The following is a 19,222-nucleotide window of genomic DNA, read 5'->3' as shown; positions in this document are numbered from 1 at the left end:
AACATGCACAAGAAATATCCCGGAGCTTCCCCGAACGATGCGACGGATCAAACTAAGCTCCACGAGCTAAGTTGGGATACCGATACTGCTCGAATTGACGATTATGTGCATTCAATTACTTATTAGTGAATAGTCAATGTTAAGAGCTCCCAATCTAGTATCAAGTTCGAAGGAACTAATGTCAAATTTGCTCATGTAAGGGAGCCACAAAAATATGGGCAATTGCATAGGCAGAAGTAATGGTCAAACCAGTGGCTACTGAGAGGAAAGGTGGAATAATTCAATAAGTCAAATTGACCATAGTCATATAGGGTGAACCATTTGGGGCAATATAGCTTTCTGCGTATCCTTAGGAGCACAACGGTGTCTCTGTTGGGATCAAGTTGTCCGCTCCCCAGGCTACGTGGTGAAAGAGATTCCGCAGTCAGAGCCATTGGTATTGTAGCATCCCGCTTCACTTGTATGTTTAGTGCCCTTGTACAATACTCTAATATAGTATAGTATAAAGTACCTTCTATGAGTAATACGCACACAAGCATGTAACTATACACACAATCATCTATTCAAAGATAATCTATACTCTATAGCGTCATCTATACAACAGCAGCATCATACTTATAAAGGTTCAAGCAACTTCAAGCGTAGTAATATCCATACAAAAGCATCATGTCGTATCATGAAGAAGATATCCGATCAATATCTTACTCTCAACATCACCCAACCTCAGCTAAATAGCACGTCATTCCTTCATCGCTATGTTCACCAGACGTCGATCACCGGTCATGGAGCTTACTCAATCCAGTCGGAGGGATCCATCCCGGTCTCCCACTTTATCGAGAGCATCCGTAATATGAGAGCCCTCCCCTTCGTAGAGGAGAGAGTCATATGTTGCAGCCCCCACAATGCAGCCGATGATCGGGGCGAACAGGGGGACGACAAAATAATAGTTGGCTGCAGTGAAGACCTCTCTACCATAGATAATGGCAGAAAACAGTCTCGGGCCGAAGTCTCTCGCCGGGTTGATAGCCTAGATAATCAGTTTAGTATATAATGCAAGAGCTTATTGTATTTCCAATTTCAATTTCAACTAGGCACGTACGTATCCGGTCTGCCAGCCCAAAGAAGCACCGATTGCAAGAAGGAGCAGAAAACTAGAAAGCTGGGGAGAATAGAACCGAGGAGCATTTGATGGGTCTGAAATGGTAAGACTTCCAAACATGAGCACTGCCGATCCAAGCACCTCGTTAAAGGCCGCCTCCCAATTCGACCCCAAAGTGGAGGCAGGATAAGTCGAAAAGATGCCTGCCGAATGGTGTCCCTGAGGACTCAAAATTGACCCGCCTGGAATGGTATACTCGGGATCCCAGGATTCAATGGCCGACCGATAGTTGACGTACACCAGGGCCGCACCAACAAAACCACCTAGAAATTGGGCGATCAGTTTACCTGGCAGCTTTTTCCATTGTCCTGGTGTCGGCCGAATGAGCGCGGTACAGATGGTGACGGCGGGGTTGATGGTTGGACTAGGGTCAGCAAGATAGCCGGAGATACAGACGGCGGCTGCCCAGGACATGTTGATAGAGAGCCAAGTGCCATATTGATAATCGGATAGGAGACATTGTGCAACCACTCCATCTCCAAGGACAATCAGGAGGGCTGTTCCGAGGAATTCGGCCGCATATGGTTTCAGGGATCCCCTAGGGAGGGTAGACATATTCAGAAACATCTTCCTTGGTCTGACGAAGCGATTGGAAGTCGGGAGAAGGAAAGACAGAGAGAAACAGAGACGGGGGAGGGGAAGCTGAAGTCATGGTGTTTACGGTCTGCCGATCAACTGGTTCACCGCCCCCAGTCCGGTAATCCGAGATCCATATCTCTCGGAACTGCCCTATACGGAATAGTGTGCCATCATATGATATACATGAGAATCCGAATGTTTTTTTCAGAGGGGATGTGAATCGACAGATCTTGGGTTCTTCCGGTACTGTGAACGGAGGACTGTGTATATAGGTCGGGTATTCCAAGTAGTATATGCATATCTATTTCATTCTATTCCACATCACCCCTGACACGGGGAGCCAATCAGGTTTTGCCGTGCGCCATGGTGCCAGGGTCCCAGGTGGTGGATCATTCTGAACAATCCAAGCGCCCAGGTCAGCGTTACTAGACTTTTAGTCAATGCTGCTACTGTGCAGTAGACTCCTCTTGGCATGAACCTTCAGTATAGCTTAAGTAGATATTTCCCTGGAATCCATAGGTGTACCGAAAAAACGATATAGATCTAAATTCATTCTCTTTAGTGGTCCTATTAGCCCTTCTTTGCCAAATAGTGCTAGGAATACATTTAAGAAGGCTTCGCAAGGTACTTAGGAGCTATTCCGTGGGTCTTGTTCAAGAACTTTTGGTCCCATTAGCTCTAGACAAGTCGAGATGTGCCCCTCAACTCTGTCCTTCAATCTCTCGGTTATATTAAAATCACCGAGGAAATATCAACGTGCATTTTCTGGCATTGACGCCTGACACAGATTGATCAAATGCTTGAACATGGGAAGACTCGATCATCTCGCTAAGGGTATAAAGGCTCTCGACTTCGTGAGCTTGTTCGGCAAAGGGACCAGAATTCCGAATGTCCACGGTTCGTTATTTTGACCAATCTACACTTGTCCCATGAAGTTACCACTCACTTATCGTATCCTGTGTAAGTAGCTATCTTTAGAATATAGTTGAGAAACCGCCACCCTTCGATATTACTGTTGTTAGGCATTCGCCCGAACCTCCAGGAGTTGCTGCACATAATAATGCTAATTAACCGATATCTAATCTATAAGGTGATAATCACATGCAAGTAATTATCTCCCCTTTATGAGCATAATGTCTGGTATGGCCTATAGAGGATCTGCATATATGTGTGGTGCATTGTCACGAACCGATTGGTTATCAAGATGATGCTAATTCTACTCCGTACAAGTGCACGATCTCCCGGCGATACCACGGCGAATTAACGAATTTTGCGCAGAAACTTCCGGATGGCCCATTAGGCTCTGGCCTCTGTATGCCACACTATTTACACTATTTCATCCCCGAGCCAACTTGAAACATAAGGTTGGCTTGGCAAGCCTTGGCTGGTTGTCGGTAATTTGACCATGCGGGAATTGGCCTGCGATTATCACCCATTCCCGACGATAACAAGGACCGGAGATCACTGTAGGTTATTAGGTTGTGCGGTATCAGAGCACTCATCATATACTCAGGGCTTATGTTAACAAAAAGAGTCAATTTGCCCTTAGGTTAATCGTCTGGAATCGTCTCTCTCTCCGGCAGAACTTCGCACTCGTCCGTTCCACGGTTACTAGTTTTATAGTGGTCCGTGGAACTGTACTGCTCGTACCGGCGTCTCTACTAGTCGCTGGAAGTCGAGCTTACTGCGCCACGGAAAAGGTTCCGTTAGAGTGAAACAAGTAGGGTCCCTAAATATAGCTAAATAGCCAAAGGAGCCCATTAGAAGTCTAGGGTCCTCCCCGTATCTTCCTAATTAGGTGGATCACGCCGCACTATTATACCTCTTGCTTGTGGGAGGCCTATTGTTGCAAGACTTAGCCTGAGTTGATCCGGGATCTGCCCGAGTCAGGAGTCAGGACCCTTTGGATTATTTCGCCACACGGACCTGAAACTGACTCTTTATGCGCTAATAGCTGTTGAAAATCAAACTACTGACTCATTACCACCAATCGGATGTCCGGAGAAAGCCCGGTTGTCGCGGATTGATACTCAAGGCGGCCTTAATCCTCAGGTTCAACAGACCCTGTCAACTAGAGGGCCGGCAAGTGCTCAGGGAATGTAGGTCCGAGTGGAGACACCCAACCAAGGAGCCCATTCAAAGAGCTCAAGGCTATGTTCTGGTAGACTTCTAGGGAGCGCTTCAGGCTGGCCGCTGTTTCGCCTTTACGCCCGGTTTTTCAACAATGCCGCGTGTGTTTAATTGAAACAAGACATACCAAGACTATTAGATTGTCCATTCATATGTAATATTACATCCAGATTTCTGGTCCGTATACCCCTGGAAGAAGTATAAATACCTCGCCATTTCCCTCATTAGAGTCTTCTAGACAAGCAGAGCAACAATTGAATCAAACTTCTCTTCGCTATCAAGTTATCAACCACTCCTCGCATCCACCATGTACCAGAAACTTCTCCTCGTTCCCCTCCTCCTCACCTCGGCTCTGGCCAGCCCTCACGATGCCTCCTCGCACCAGAAGTTCCACCAGCTGAACGAGCGCGCTGCATTCCCCATTCCCGCCTCCAAGGGTAGCCAAACCTTTAAGGAACCTTACTACGTCAAGGGTACCTATGATGGTGGCATGAAGACCTTCGACCGTGGTGTCAAGTGTACCGGTCAGAAGGAGGGTGGCGACAAGGACGCTGTCTTCATCGTCGCTGACGGTGGTGTCCTTCGCAACGCCATCATTGGTGCTGACCAGATTGAGGGTGTGCACTGCGAGGGTTCTTGTACCATTGAAAACGTCTGGTGGCAAGAGGTCTGCGAGGGTATGTCCATTCGCCATCTCACATCTTCTCTCTCCAATTCATTGTATGCAGCGAAGTAATAAACATGTATAGATGCTCTCACCTTCAAGGGTACCGGCAGCGGCGTCCACAAGGTCATCGGCGGTGGTGCCCAGGGCGCCGAGGACAAGGTCATCCAGCACAACAGCGGCGGCTCTGCCATCATCCAGGATTTCACTGTCCAGAACTTCGGCAAGCTGTACCGCTCCTGCGGCAACTGCAAGAAGCAGTTCAAGCGTACCGTTCAGATCAGCGGTGTCAAGGCCAGCGGCGGCAAGACTCTTGTTGGCATCAACCCTAACCTCGGCGACTCTGCCACTATTGACGGCTGTGCTAGCAACGTTAAGGAGATCTGTGTCGAGTACCAGGGTACCGATAACAACGGCAAGGAGCCCAAGAAGGTTTCCTCCGGCGCTAGCAACACTTGCAAGTTCAAGCCCCTGGCTAGCTGCTAGATTAGGTGGTGGGAGATCAGGGACTAAAGAGGTGAAGGTGGTAGCTGTGGTCGACAACACTCTGTATTTTTAATTTCTCATTCGTTCATTTTTAGTTAGAACTATATATATATATCAAGCCAAAACACTTTAATATTTTATTTAAACACTCCCCAAGGCAGTGGCACACAAGATTGCGTCATCGCATATTCTCGCAATGCATCCATGAGCTACGTAGCAGAATCTAAAGAGAAAACAATCGCAAGTTCGTATAATTCTAATATAGGGGTGTCATACTAGAAGGAAACTCTGTTGAATCCCGGTGTGTTATGGCACATATACATGTAGCCAGTTACCAACTACCAGCCGTCATTATTGTATTTGTGGGGGTGCAATTTGCAACGCATTCCTTTGCTGGAAGACCCCAACATTTTGGAGATCATAAAGAGCTCTTATATTTTTAAAGATACTACATAGCTGAATACTCAAACGATTGTCGATTGAGAACCGGAAAGCAAGGTTTTCTGAAAAGCCATGGTCCAGCAACGAAACAATCTTCTTTTTCTTCAACCATTTGCATAGAATTGCATCGAAGATTGCTTAGGAATGTAATATCACTATCGAACGCGAGTCTTTTTGTGAGTCACGTAACCTTAAACAAGCTTGTATTTATAATCAAATTATATACAATTATCGTGGTTCTGATGGCAGCTAGGCGTTTCCATTAACAGATGCCAAGCATGAATACGAGGCCAATCCTTCGATACGAAGCACGATGTCGTTCGTGCTCCGATCTTGCCAGACCTTTGTATAGGGAAGTAGGGGGCACCTTCAAGTCCAGGAAGTATAAATATAGGATTGCGATCAGGGAATTAAGGGAGCAATTCCATCGAGGAAGTCACCTATCTCTAGCATTCCCTGCAAGAAGTCTACAGTTTTTGATCTTTTGGTATTCTTTCTCTTCCAAACAAAATCAATGGCACCATACTCAAGCAAAAACGTGGTCATTATCGGTGGTAGCCATGGCATCGGCCTATCGACAGCTCAGCTTCTGGTTAACGGGGGTGCAAAAGTCCTGGTCACCGGTCGAAGTCTTAGACCCATCGAAGCAGCAAAACAACAGTTAAAAGATAAGGCCGAGATTGTGTCATGCGATATCACTTCAACCGCGGCCATATCTGATCTTGTTCAGACGGCGCAGTCCTTCTTTGGCCCTGGACAAAGCATCGATCTTCTTTTTGTCAACGCTGGCTATGCCTCTCTAGAGCCATTCTCTACCGTATCAGAGGACTCTTTCCGACGAACATTCGACACCAACGTGTTCGGTGCCTTTTTTGTGGCGCAAAAGCTCTCCCCTCTCCTAAAAGATGGCGGTTCCATTGTATTCACCACCTCGGTTGCAAACCAGGTCGGCATCCCTGGCATGGCGACGTACTCGGCCTCCAAGGCTGCCGTCCGGTCGTTTGTGCAGACATTGGCAGCAGAGCTAGTTAGTCGGAAGATTCGTGTAAACGCGGTCTCCCCTGGCTTTGTGAAGACCCCAACGATGGGTGTCGCAGGTGCCTCGTGTGATGATCTACGAGAGTTCGAAAACCAGGGCGTTCAGACTACACCCCTGGGTAGAATTGGAGAACCGGTCGAAGTCGCGCGTGCCGTTTTGTTCCTCGCGTTCGAGGCAACCTTTACAACGGGCTCGGAGGTGACACTCGATGGCGGGCTGGCATTATTGAAGGCGCATTAGTGGTGAATCTGAGTGGGACAAGACTACTGTGGGCCTCTAATATACATATGCTAAGTAATACATAGATAGAATGAAGGTGCTATAAAGACTTAGCGGTCATTTTTGGCTTGTGATCATTCTCCCCTTAGACTAGACTATAAACAGGTAACTACCACTCATGTCAGCTTTCCTCTTCAACGTATATCTCAACGAGAGTACTGTTAACCAGATTCAAACATAATATAAAACATATTGTATGTTGATGTAATAGCTATCAAAGATAGGTCCTATTAGCTCCACCGTCTATTGCATATCCTCACCTTCACAAAGACAGACATCCGAGTTTTCTAGTCCATTATGGTCTTCATCCTCCAGAATTTCATCTCTTCTTCTTCGTAAACGGCAAATTCAGGAGGGCCCACTTCCCAAGCCCAGACATGTAAACTAGTGATGAATCAAGAGGTTCATTTGCCACGTGCTACTATATGATAATAGAATGAATACAGAGTAGTTTTACCACAACACAGAAATATAGCGGCGCCTTACTCCAAGCTTTTCTTCACCTCCATATAATCAATCAGCGCTGATAGATCCTCGCCCCCATGGCCCTCACCCACTGCTTTCTCTATCAACGCTGTTATCGGAAGGATCATCTGCGAGGAGACCCCTTGCTCCTCGCCAGCTTTGACAATGTTTTCCACTCCGGCCAATTGCATGTCCAGGTTAGATCCCTGTGTGGCATAGTTTCCCTCATCGATCTGTTTCGCGATAGAACCAAGATATCCCATCATTGCCGACAACCATGGAGTCAGAAGCGGCAATAGTCCGGTAGCTGTCTTACCCTGCTCAGACTTGATCAGAGCAACCGCATGCAGGAACCCGGAGAAGAGACCATACATTCCCGATAACAAAGCCAAGTCATGTAGAGAGGCAGACCCTGCATCGGTACCGAGGAATTTACTCGTTCCAAGGAGAGACAGATGGCTTTCGATGCTCTGGAAAAGCTCAGGTAATCCTCCACTGTAGAGAAGGACAGCATGTGGAGAGCCAATCATAGTGGGGACCGCCATAATGCCGCCGTGGATGTACCGTGCTCCGTTGGAGGTGACGAAATTTGCAAGGTGACGAGCTTGGTTTGGTGTCCCATTGGTAAGGTTGACAATAGTCTTGTTGGACAAATTGTTGGATACATCCCGTAGAATGCCCTCGACAGCTTCATTGTTAAGGAGACATATAATGATGAGGTCGCTGGCGTTTATGCCTTCCGAGATTGTAGAAGCTAACTTGGCACCCTGCTCAACGAGCGGGGTGGCCTTTGCAGTAGTTCGATTCCAGACAGTGGTTTTGTAGCCATGTTCGAGGTACTTGGCTGCCAGGGCCGTTCCCATGGCTCCGAGACCGAATATGCTTATGTGCTTAGACATTGTAAGGTATGGATGATTGTGTTGTTTCCTTGGGTGGCTGAAATTAGACCGTCATCACAAACCCTTTTATATTCACACAATTCCGGGGAAAGCTCTATCAGTACACCTTATTGTGACTCAATGCTGATTTGAAATCAAAGATTGATAATTTCATATTCTTCCCGTTTCCACGTAGCTCAACTGCTATATCGAAGCTCGTATTCGAAACTTGGCAATCAACCCCAATTGAGGCATGCTACTGTCCCGAAAGAAAGGGTTCCAGTTACATACCAGTATTAGCTTTGTTGGATATCGTCCATTGCGCGTCCTTTTGGGGGCTGGGGGTTAGCCTGGACACATTTCAGGTGAAATATTTTGGCTAACTACAACAGAATAGCCCAAGGATTTGAAGATATATACTTCCAATAAGGTGACTTCTTGAGTCTCGCGGAAGCAAGCTAAATAAGCCCACCAAACTAACTCTAAAGTTGTCCTTAAGGTAAATAGTAGCTGCACCATGTTAGATCCCGGCTTATGGTAAGATTCTGGTCCCTGAATCGCTTCACACAGGTGCAACCTCTTTAGGGATCACTTCAAATTTCATAAGTGGTTTTACAATATTATAATGGAATATATAGCACATTACTGCATACTTAATTCAACAATTGGCCGGCTGGCCCAATGGCAAGGCGCTTGACTACGAATCAAGAGATTGCAGGTTCGATCCCTGCGTCGGTCATTCTTTTTTGTTTTATTTTGTTCTCTTCCCGCGTCTCAGACTATTCTGCCATTCCACTCTCGCATCCTTTTTCTTCTTTTTCTTCGTTTTCTTCCTGCCTTTCCTCAATCTCTACTCCTCTCTCCTCCACATTCTCCCCTCACTCTCCAAGTAGAGAGGTCTGAGCTCGATATCCTTTCGGATCCCCCAACGGTATACCCCCCTTAGTATTTCTGTCCCCAGGCCCACCCAGTGAAAACACCCGTTAATACTCGCGTCATATCAATTGCTAGCGTATCACTACCACTAAGTAATATTTGACTGCAATGAAGTCTTATTGGAAGCTAAAAGCCTCTACTGATTTCTGACTTGTCCAAAAATACAGTTAAGATTAGGATACCACTGCCTTAACGACTCAACCATATCTTTATGTCTTTGTGACCTCAAATGTAGGTCAACATTGTAGACGAGCATACGCTCCCCTGTAACCTGGAGTGGGACCACTCCTCGGATGGACAAATCGGTACAGATATCCTAGCATCATTAGTTAGACGGGTTCAATCTAGGCGCAGGATCTTGACGCCGATCAAATCTCCATGTCCAGCGTCCTCCCGGTGGGAAGTGATCCCCACAGATGGAACTACTAGGTGGGCTTTCCCCGAGAGTATATATGTATGTACTTTACATCGTACTAGACCTTTAGAATCAGGGTATTATCAATTAAATCAAGTACCATGTACGCATCTGAGATCCAATTCGTTGTCGGGCTTTCCGGGTATTTCGTGAAAGACCTCCAAGCAGTCCGACAGAGTCCAACATATGATCCACTGATTGACAATGTACCCCCCAAACACCCGGTTTCAAGAGCGTAGTACAAGCCGGCCAGGCTATCTCTATCCTCCTACATCTCCCAAATGGGACAATTGCAGTGGGCGACTGTGCCGACGTGATCTTTTCCGGGGCTGCGTCTCGGGATCCCCTCTTCATCGCCGAAGAGCACCTCCCTACCTTAGAGTCTGTCGTCAAACCTCGGCTTCTTACATGCGACCTTGCTCGATTCCGGGAAAATGCAATCAGCATGGATGGGCCCTGGCCTGAGTTGCAGCAGGCCAAATTGCATTCCGCCGTGAGATATGGCATCACGCAGGCGCTCCTCGCCGCCACTGCATTAGTGCATCGATGCACTATGGCTGAGATCATATCCCGCGAATGGGGGACTGCAGTGTCACGCCATCCGATTGATATCCTGGCCTCTTGTCACAGGAACGATCACCTACAGCTGGACCGAATGATTATGAAACGGGTCCCAATGCTTCCCCATGCCTCCTTCGTGCATGTCCACGACATAGGACCTAACGGCAAAACTTTGATAGATTACGTCAAGACAGTATCTCAACGTGTTCAGGAGCGAGGAAATCCTGGATACCGTCCTCGACTCCACTTCGATGTCTACGGAACAATTGGTGATCTCTTTCCCGATAATGACAGCCTGGCGTCTTTCCTTTCCCAGGTACAGCGATCCGCCCAGCCATACGATCTGCTCATTGAATCCCCGATCATCGCGCCTACTCAGTCCGAGCAAATACGACGACTGGCGGATCTACGGCAACTCCTGCGAGCGCGCTCGATTCACGTCCAGATTGTCGCCGACGAATGGTGCAATACGCTAGAGGATATTCGCAAATTCGCTGATGCGGGCGCCGTGGACTACGTGCAGATCAAGATGCCTGATCTGGGAGGGGTACATAACAGCATTGACGCCGTACTTTATTGCCAGGACAAGGGCGTGGGCTGCTGTCTTGGAGGATCGGCCAATGAAACCGACGTTTCTGCCCGGGTTACGGCGCATGTTGCCTTGGCCACGAAACCGGGCTTTCTGCTCTCGAAGCCTGGGATTGGCGCTGATGAGGGCGTCATGATCCTTACGAATGAGATGTTGCGTGCGTCTGCCTTGGCCTGGAGGACGAGGGCGCACAAGTTGTAAAGTTCGGATGGAGACGGTGGCTACCTACCTGAGCCTGATGTGTGGACGGAGTCTAGCTGATACTAGCTTTTAGTCAATAAAGTATACAATTTACCCCCTGTTTCTTTCCGTCTACCCCTCTTCTTGTCGATGCAGAATCCCCTCTTTCTGCTCTTTAGTTGCATGGAGATTGAACCCCCGCCGTGGATTATTCACCAAAGGATACGACATGTGTGGTGGAGACCTGAGAACATGAGGCCAAAGCGCTGATCAAACGGATTTGAGCGGCCCGCCCGCTGGGTTCCAATGTATATCACCAGTCCCACTGGCTGCCCGGTTACAAGTTGGTCGTTAGCGCTCTGCACGATTGAACTAAATTCAGGTGGATCTCTTACTCCGCGCTCTAGATCGCTGGCCAACATGTAGTAATTCATACGAACTACCCCACTTCGGCTTCATGGTCACGCCAAGTTTCGAGCACGTTGACTATGCATGGTGAGAAGGACCCCCACACAAATCGTACATCGCCACTCTGCTGTTTCCTTGCTTTGCTGCCCTGTTGTGAAGGATTCTTTGGCAAAAAGCCATAGAGCAATCCATTGAGAGCGGCTTACCAGTGGTCTGTCAAGCAAGGTACCCGGTTAGTTCTCAGAAGGGCAGTTCAGTTTCTAGATAAGGAGAGTTCAATTGGTCATGTAAGAGTTTAATCGATAACTGAGTAGACTTCATAGAGCAAGGCTGGGAGAACACAATGAATTATTCGTAGAACACCTTGGCCTTGAATCCTCCCATCGTAACATTCTCACCCAGATCCGTCGGAGACCGAGTCCAGTTCTTCTTAATCCTCGCCCGAGTCCATTCAGGTGCTGGGATATCGATGTCGGTAGTATCTTTATAATACCCCTCTCTCCGAAGCAACGGGCTATCCACACTCCTCAACTTCAAGCGATCGCTCGGCCGTACAAAGTAGAGAAGTCCGAGCCGATCGTGGTGCTGCTGGTCTTCAGGGGGCACAATGACGCGGTGCACGCCGCTCTTCAACCACCCGTTTGACAACATAGTCATGATATCGGCGATATTCACCGACAGCGTTCCTGGACGGATCGGGAGGTATTCCCATTCGGAATCATCATACTTCTTGACTTGGAGGGCCGCGACGGGCTGCTGGAACACAAAGGTGATGGTGCCATTGTCCGTGTGTCCACGGGAGTAGAGATGCTTGTACTTCTCGTTCTCTTCGGGGGTGCGGGCCCGGTAGCACATGTAGCGGAGACCGCTGTCGCATTCGGCCTCATAGCGATGTCCGTCCACAAGCTGGTCCTCTGGGAGTTCCAGGATGATCGCAAGCAGCTGGAAGAGTTTATAGGCAATATGCTCGTGGCAGTGGCGGTGGAACTTCTCGATTTCCTCCCAGTAGCGTCTCACGACGTCTGGGTGGTTCCGGTCGTATTGGGGGAGGAATTTCATAATGTTATAGAACTCGATGTTGTCGCGGAGTCCGGGCAGGATCTCGATCGAACCCAGAGGTCGGTAGCCATTGTAGATTCCTTCTTCTAAGGGGGCGCGGAAACTCCGTCGTTCTTCCTCCGGGAGTGAGAAGAATTCTTTGGCGATGGCGAACTGCCGGTCGATTTGTTCTTGGGTGAGACCGAAATTGGTCACGTAGAAGAAGCCTGTTCAACGGTACATCAACTGGGTGTTCAGTGGGATTGATGAGACAGGTAAGGAATGGGAGTAGTATATACCAACTTCGTGCGCGGCATCCTTTAGCTGCGCTGCGAGCTTCTCCTTTCCACCAGGGCGATCGAACTCGGACAGGTCAATCGTGACCAAGTCCGCATATTTCACTGTGTCGTCTTAGTATCCTATGTTTGGTAATCGGATCTCTGGCAACTCACGATCTTGCTTTGACTCGGGCGGATGGATATACTTTTCTAGAGGCTTTGTGGATTTGGTTCTGGGTACTTCCACTACGGACTCCGTTTGAGTGGCCATGGCGTGTAAAGCTCAGCGTAGTGGACGGGCAATAATACAGGGTACTGGTAGAGGTTGTCTACGATCCCCTTGTCCTTGACTGTCCTATTAGTAGCAGTGCGAGGTGCAATGGCTTGTAGTCCATTGGCTGTCCCTCGGAGAATCTCGGTTTCAAGGCCCATGCCAGAATGCAGCTGACGTCGTGCATCAGATCGGCTCAGGTCTTTCTAAGCTGCCCCGCTTCCCTTTCCATGTCTCTGATAAGTCTCTCTTTGTTGACTCTGCTAACTCGTGGAGATCCTTACCCTAACAGTATGATGACGCACATGAATGGACCGCTCTTCTAGGAGGCCATGCATCTGAGGGGCGAGCGATATGGAAAGCCCCCTCCTTATGAGGGGTAATCTTTGTGTATCGCTCTGCGAGTATGGTGGGTTTGGGATGACGTTCTTCTGCATATCCTGATGGGGCCGCTGTGGCGCTATTAGATTGTTCATCTCATGGACAGCTTGTTGGGGGTACGCCCGAAATCAAAGCTATGGAGCGCTTGTGCCTGGATGGGATCAGGTGTCACTAGCCAAACGTAGTGAACGAAAGGGGCCAGGATTCAATGCGTTCCCTCATGCGTAGGAATGCGCGGGGATCCAACAGGCATTGATATTTTGCCTGTATTCCCTGCCAACTTGGGTCAGGATCGATATTCAGAGTGTCCGATTATTGTCCAAGGGACAAGTGCCTCGGTCGACATACGAAGCCGCATTGTTAGACCTTATCCCCTGAAGGACCATCAACATTTATCTTCAATGTCGTTATTATATTACAAGGTATCGTTGCACCTGGTCTATCGTACATCTATAATACATGAGAAGGGAATATTGAGGCCTGGGCCTCACTTAAACACGAGCTTAGCGACGCTCGAGGACCTTGAGGACCAGCTCATAGGTACCGATTGTAAGAGCAGCAGAAGGAACGGTCCGCAGTAGATGTGCCGTCAAGCCTCCATACAGCGCTGCTGCACCTTCTTCCTTTATGATCAACCGCGCACACTGAAGGATTCCGGTGTACTTCTGGCGACCGTCCGCCATCGGGGCCTGTCGTAATCTAGTCCTGATAACCTGCGACAAGTTAGATGGAACATCCGAAGCTGAGAAGACTAGTTGCAGAGCTTACCTCATGGGGATACGCAATCAAACACGCGATCAACTTCGACAAACCCGAAGCTCCGCTCATAGCAAGACCCTGAACAAATCCGTTTGTCTCGCTCTTCTCATTGAGATCAATCCTCTTCGAGATCATGCCCTTGAACCTCTCATACATGGCCAGGTGCAGTGTCGTCTCAATCGTACCCAGGAAGCTCGCCGACAAGCCCCGATAAAAGCCCTTGGGTCCCTCCTGTTGCAGAACCTGCCTGGCGCAATCCAGACTGTTCTTATACCGCCGGGCTCCGGCCTTATCAAGCTGAAGTCGCGTCTTGACCACCCAGATCGGATTCGTAACTGAGCCGGTGGCAATTCCAGCGCATGCAGCGGATAAGGCATGCACGAGCGATGAATCCTTTTCGCATCCGATTATCTCCGGGAGAAGCCGTTTGCAGTTTCCGTATGTGTAGAATTTGACCGCGCTGGCCGGAACGACACCGGTCAGACTGGGTCCGAGGCCCTTAAAGAGACCTCTCCAGCCTTCCACGCGGTGAATGGAGAAGAGGATTTCGAATGTGTCGCGGAAGTGAAGGAGGGAGGTACGGTAGAACGATGGACGAAGATGGGGCTGTGTAGGAACCGGATGAGGCTTGGCTGCCTGGGTTTGGTAGTAGTCTGTTTGTAACCTATGGTTGTGTCGAATTGCGTTAACCCACGGACACAGTCTGTACAAGAAAGATTTCTGCGATTGTATCGTACCTGGTCCGGAGGACATCGAGTGGACTTGTGAGAACCGCCGTGACCATTCCACCTGTGCTGTATTGATACCAGTCTTAGTATATAAGCCAGAAAACACTTCTTCCAGGACCACTCACGCGCCAGCGATCATATGGGACCACGATCCCAAAGACGACACATTGGGCTTTGCTTGCAAGCCATTCGTCGGGAGTGGCGACGCGAGCGATTCTCGCGCCACGTCTCCTGGCTTGTGGGCGATGTTCTGCATTTTGATAAGAGAAGAAGGATCCTGTCACAGATTTCTCACTTTTCTTGCTGCATTGAATAAAAGGAATAAAGCAGAACGTCGCACCCCGAAACGGCAAAACGAAAGAACGGCGGCCTTTTGCTGGCTTGTTTTTGCGGAGATACAAAATAGTTCCCGGAGTGAAAATTGAAAGTCCGACTTTTTGCGGAGTGGAGTCCAATGGTCCACGACTGATTGGCTGTCGACTTCAGGGTCGACGGTCTGGCCGCCTTATCGATAAGCTTATCGATTAGCCATCGAAATCAGGTGTCTATCAACAAACCCTAGCTATATCATATTTCCATGAGAACTACTACTAATAGCTAGATAATACAGCATTGAAAGTGCTTACCGATAGACCATGAAGGGCGACGATATAGAAAAGCACAGACTGTCCCGACCGAGGTTGATCTGACTGTAAAATGTGGAGATATCGTGATCATTTTTAGATTAGTGAACAACACCGATCAAGTCAGGTTACCCCACGAAAGCTAAATGATAGAACTACCCCTAGATAGTGGAGTATATGGTTCGATTGATCCTTAAGCTTACTCCGGAGTATGTTTGAGGATTGCTGACAGGAACCCTGTACAAACAAGTTACCCGAGGTTAACTGAAATCCATAGGCTATCCAGCTGGTGAGGATAAAACCTCGATTCCTCCCAGCATCTGGCTGGGTAGTCTGAAATATACTCACTCATCCGACTGCCTCCCAATTAAACTGAAGGCCTGCTAGAAAAGCTGAACAGATACATCGCAGCTATCAGCTAAAGTCGACGACAAGATGGTGGCTACTGGAGCTTCTGCGTATTCTTACAAATACTTCACGGTTCAGTTTCCTGCAGCACGACCATCCGTCGCCCATGTCGAGATCAACCGCCCGGAGAAGCTAAATGCATTCATTCAGCCGTATGTTACCGGCAGCTGGACATAGCACCCTTCGGAGAAAGCTTGCGAAGCAATGTTGCTGACGCTGGGTATAGAATGTGGCTCGAAATGCGTCAAGTTTTCGATCAACTATCTTCCGATTCCTCTGTCCGTGCAGTTGTCATCACCGGTGCGGGAGACAGAGCCTTCACTGCCGGACTGGATGTCAAACAGGCCCCCCTAGAGCTCTTCAATGAGAAGGCCGGCTCCGACGCAGCGCGCAAGGCATTTACTATTCGACGCGAAATCCTTGAGTTTCAAGACTGCCTTACTGCCATCGAGCGCTGTGAGAAGCCTGTCATCGCTGCCATGCATGGATATTCGTACGGGTTTGCGATCGACCTTTCTGCCGCCGCCGATATCAGGATATGTACTCGGGATGTTCGCTTCTCCGTCAAGGAGGTCGATATTGGGATGGCAGCAGATATTGGCGTACTAAGTCGGCTACCCAAGATCGTAGGTAATTTTGGCTGGGTGAAGGAGGTGGCACTTTCAGCACGGATCTTTGGCGCTGAAGAGGCTCTCAGAGTGGGATTCGTAAACTCGATTCATGATTCGAAAGAGGCAGTGGTGGGAGCGGCTTTGGATATTGCCAGTCTTGTTGCGCAGAAGAGCCCGGTTGCAGTGCAGGGAACCAAGGAACTACTGAATTGGTCCAGAGACCATCCTATTGCCGAAGGTAAGGAGTCTTTAGGGCTTGTAACCCCATCCCCAGCATGTTTCGTTTTTGATTTATAGCCCTGTGGTTGTCCAATGGCTAACGATTGACTTCATTCTCAAAGGTCTCCGCTACACGGCTGTTTGGAATAGTGCTGCTATACAAACAGGCGACGTGTCCACGGCTTTGACGGCTGGCATAGAGAAACGCACGCCGACGTTTGAAAAGCTGTGACGGGTGAAGGAACATCGGTCTAGATTTAGAGCCTGAGAAGACAATATGGACCTCTGAATTAGGAATTTATGCTCCCAAGTTGAATAAAGTCTCCACCCAATGATCTCAGGAAACGAGACCCATCGTCCATGACTGGGTCCGGTGCTTATACCTTCCAATAACCTTATTCGGGACTCCTCTGGCCAGGCACCGACAAACCTTATACGCAACAGTGGTAACGTATTTGTGGAGCATGATTATCAATAGATATTCCTTGTATAGAAGCATATGGTCATAGCTATTCGAGCCATATAAAGCCATGGAATTTCCTCAGAAGATGCAAAATACTCAGACTACGATTACCTTGGTCAGGTTCAAATGATGTGACATTTGATGTTGTGACAGGAGGCACAGGCGTCCCATTATCAAAACCATAGGGCACCTGAATAGTGACCCTGACTCTGAAGGTATCTATGCATCTACAAAAATTATAGAAAAACACAAAATTCTGAATGCTTCTCCCATTGGTATCTTGGCCGATTGCCCATAAACTAGACCGTCTATAAGTGATTAATTAGAAACAAAAGTCTCAAACATCCACCTCAAGTGGGCCGGTATCAATCGCAATGACAAAACTCCAAACGCAAACCTCTATGTTCTAAATCATCTATTTATTTGGTGAAAATCTTCTCGCTCTCAGAGCTTCACTTTTGTGAGCAATAGAGCCCTCCAGGGACCCTTCAGCTCTTCAGTTGGTATCTTCTGCCCGGACGAAATGCAGAACACCGGGCTGGGAGCTTCCATTCGCAGAAACGTAGATGCACTTCCGGAATGTCGTCATCAGCGAATACAGGAAGCTCTCGTCCTTAGATTCGTGGTATTGTTCGCCGAGCAGTGGCTGGATGGCCCTGGTCGCTTCCTCAGCCTTGTAGAATGGAATGCGGCTGAACAGATGGTGGACAACGTGGTAGTCGATGATCTCATGGAAGAAATGACGGCCGATAAAACCGATTGTACGGTCAACGGTGGCGAGCGCACCCTTGGTGTAGGTCCAGGCCTCGGCTGTGTAATGCGGCAGCTCGGGGTGGGTGTGTTGGAGGTATGTGATAGCAACTGGGCTGATGTTAGAATAGCCTGTCACAAGGAAAAATAATCTATGTTGAGAAGGGTTGCAGGAGACATACTCAGCCAGTGGTGGACCCAGAGATAAGGAATAAAGTACAACAGCACGACATTCCAGCCTCCAATCTGGGTAGACGCATAGTACAGAATGGAGCCCATGATCAACAGTCCTAAATCAGACAGTGCGATAGAAACCCGCTGGGAGCCCGTGAAGAGCGGCCCCATGAAGTTGAAATGGTTTGCAGGTCCCATCTTTCCAGCTCCTTCAGGCAGACTCTTGGTGCCTGCGGTGGCATTCAGGAAGAGATAGATTTGCCATCCGAACAGCTGGTGACCGATCAGCTGCAGGAAAGACACAATCGGAGTCTCCTCGGTCAGATGCTTCAGTTGCTCAATCCGAACGTTCTTCTTCTTTGCTAGATCCTCGTCTGTCCACGGCACATACACGGTATCCTTCTCCATGTGACCGGTGTAGCGGTGGTGGCGGGCGTGGGTGATCTTCCAGGAGAAGTAGGGTACCATCAGGAATGAATGTCCAGCCCAGCCGACGAAGTCGTTAAGCTTCTGGTTAGGTGAGAAGGCCCCGTGGCCGCACTCGTGTGCGAGAATCCATATTCCAGTGCCGACACAGCCTTGAAAGAAACCGTACGTAGCCCAAGCAATGATCCGCAGCGGTAATGAGGGAATGCGGTGGATTTGGAAGGCAGCCACAGTCAGAATGGCGCAGTAAAGGATGTCGCGAGCGAGGTACAAGAGCGATGTGACGGCCGATGACTCGAAGCATTCCTTAGGAATTGCATCCTTGAGCTCTTTCAGGGTAGGAGTGGTGTCTTTTGCGACAGCCTATAGGATAAGGGTGTCAGCAATGACTTGCGTCTGGTCCCCTGCTTTCTCGCCTCACTCCTGATGTTTCGTAGCCAAATGCAAGATGAGCGCATACCTTTTCGGCTTTTCTGTTGTGCAACTCGGCCATTGCTGTAGCAAGCCCAAGCTAGATTTTGAGCAACTACGGAAAATCTTCTGGATCCCTCTGATTATAGAGGGAAAAGGACAAAGGATCGAAAACAAAAATCAAAAACAGTAAAAAGAAAAGAAGGAAAAAAAAAGAAAACGGTCAGCATCAATAGCTTCTGGGATACAAAGAATTAGTAAATAAAATTAGAATAAAATTCAAGCCCTAACTCATATTGCCCCTAAATCCCCTAGCAACTATTGGTCAATTAACACCTGTCTCCTAAATGTTCCAGAAAAGGCACGGAACCTTTGAGGCATATCCCCTAAAGCTAATCTTTCCATAAAGAAGTACTCGAAGTACTGGGTTCATTCCCCTGATAAGACTGACCAACCATTTAGCAACGGGACTA

General features: G+C 48.5%; 9 protein-coding genes across 9 annotated transcripts; 4 read left to right on the top strand and 5 right to left on the bottom strand.

Moving 5' to 3' along the window:
* Nucleotides 1–793: 793 nt before the first annotated feature.
* ANOM_003392 (glycerol uptake facilitator) lies at nucleotides 794–1,726 on the bottom strand (the record flags this gene model as incomplete). The annotated part of the gene is made up of 2 exons (XM_015548649.1): nucleotides 794–1,027; nucleotides 1,100–1,726. The coding sequence occupies 2 exons, from the start codon at nucleotides 1,724–1,726 to the stop codon at nucleotides 794–796; spliced, it is 861 nt and encodes a 286-aa protein (XP_015408828.1).
* Nucleotides 1,727–4,175: 2,449 nt separating this feature from the next.
* ANOM_003391 (pectate lyase) lies at nucleotides 4,176–5,018 on the top strand (the record flags this gene model as incomplete). Its single annotated transcript, XM_015548648.1, has 2 exons — nucleotides 4,176–4,545; nucleotides 4,618–5,018. 2 exons carry the CDS (start codon nucleotides 4,176–4,178, stop codon nucleotides 5,016–5,018), a joined length of 771 nt encoding a protein of 256 aa, XP_015408831.1.
* A 955-nt stretch (nucleotides 5,019–5,973) lies between these two features.
* On the top strand, nucleotides 5,974–6,738 carry ANOM_003390 (putative short chain dehydrogenase; the record flags this gene model as incomplete). The annotated part of the gene is made up of 1 exon (XM_015548647.1): nucleotides 5,974–6,738. The coding sequence occupies one exon, from the start codon at nucleotides 5,974–5,976 to the stop codon at nucleotides 6,736–6,738; it is 765 nt and encodes a 254-aa protein (XP_015408830.1).
* A 521-nt stretch (nucleotides 6,739–7,259) lies between these two features.
* Nucleotides 7,260–8,141, bottom strand: ANOM_003389 (NAD(P)-dependent oxidoreductase; the record flags this gene model as incomplete). Its single annotated transcript, XM_015548646.1, has 1 exon — nucleotides 7,260–8,141. One exon carries the CDS (start codon nucleotides 8,139–8,141, stop codon nucleotides 7,260–7,262), a length of 882 nt encoding a protein of 293 aa, XP_015408849.1.
* A 1,431-nt stretch (nucleotides 8,142–9,572) lies between these two features.
* Nucleotides 9,573–10,822, top strand: ANOM_003388 (putative methylaspartate ammonia-lyase; the record flags this gene model as incomplete). The annotated part of the gene is made up of 2 exons (XM_015548645.1): nucleotides 9,573–9,677; nucleotides 9,725–10,822. 2 exons carry the CDS (start codon nucleotides 9,573–9,575, stop codon nucleotides 10,820–10,822), a joined length of 1,203 nt encoding a protein of 400 aa, XP_015408850.1.
* Nucleotides 10,823–11,557: 735 nt separating this feature from the next.
* ANOM_003387 (putative oxidoreductase, 2OG-Fe(II) oxygenase family) lies at nucleotides 11,558–12,796 on the bottom strand (the record flags this gene model as incomplete). The annotated part of the gene is made up of 3 exons (XM_015548644.1): nucleotides 11,558–12,474; nucleotides 12,547–12,648; nucleotides 12,700–12,796. The coding sequence occupies 3 exons, from the start codon at nucleotides 12,794–12,796 to the stop codon at nucleotides 11,558–11,560; spliced, it is 1,116 nt and encodes a 371-aa protein (XP_015408853.1).
* Nucleotides 12,797–13,680: 884 nt separating this feature from the next.
* ANOM_003386 (uncharacterized protein) lies at nucleotides 13,681–14,920 on the bottom strand (the record flags this gene model as incomplete). The annotated part of the gene is made up of 4 exons (XM_015548643.1): nucleotides 13,681–13,890; nucleotides 13,946–14,600; nucleotides 14,674–14,730; nucleotides 14,790–14,920. The coding sequence occupies 4 exons, from the start codon at nucleotides 14,918–14,920 to the stop codon at nucleotides 13,681–13,683; spliced, it is 1,053 nt and encodes a 350-aa protein (XP_015408854.1).
* Nucleotides 14,921–15,722: 802 nt separating this feature from the next.
* ANOM_003385 (enoyl-CoA hydratase/isomerase family protein) lies at nucleotides 15,723–16,757 on the top strand (the record flags this gene model as incomplete). Its single annotated transcript, XM_015548642.1, has 3 exons — nucleotides 15,723–15,847; nucleotides 15,922–16,544; nucleotides 16,648–16,757. 3 exons carry the CDS (start codon nucleotides 15,723–15,725, stop codon nucleotides 16,755–16,757), a joined length of 858 nt encoding a protein of 285 aa, XP_015408851.1.
* A 727-nt stretch (nucleotides 16,758–17,484) lies between these two features.
* ANOM_003384 (oleate delta-12 desaturase) lies at nucleotides 17,485–18,831 on the bottom strand (the record flags this gene model as incomplete). The annotated part of the gene is made up of 3 exons (XM_015548641.1): nucleotides 17,485–17,849; nucleotides 17,921–18,701; nucleotides 18,799–18,831. The coding sequence occupies 3 exons, from the start codon at nucleotides 18,829–18,831 to the stop codon at nucleotides 17,485–17,487; spliced, it is 1,179 nt and encodes a 392-aa protein (XP_015408852.1).
* Between the last annotated feature and the right edge of the window lie 391 nt (nucleotides 18,832–19,222).

Source organism: Aspergillus nomiae (assembly GCF_001204775.2).
Source record: "Aspergillus nomiae NRRL 13137 chromosome Unknown contig00066, whole genome shotgun sequence".
In the NCBI taxonomy this organism is placed as follows: domain Eukaryota; kingdom Fungi; phylum Ascomycota; class Eurotiomycetes; order Eurotiales; family Aspergillaceae; genus Aspergillus; species Aspergillus nomiae.
The sequence above is the reverse complement of the archived record's forward strand: the minus strand, read 5'-3'. Positions and strand labels throughout refer to the sequence as shown.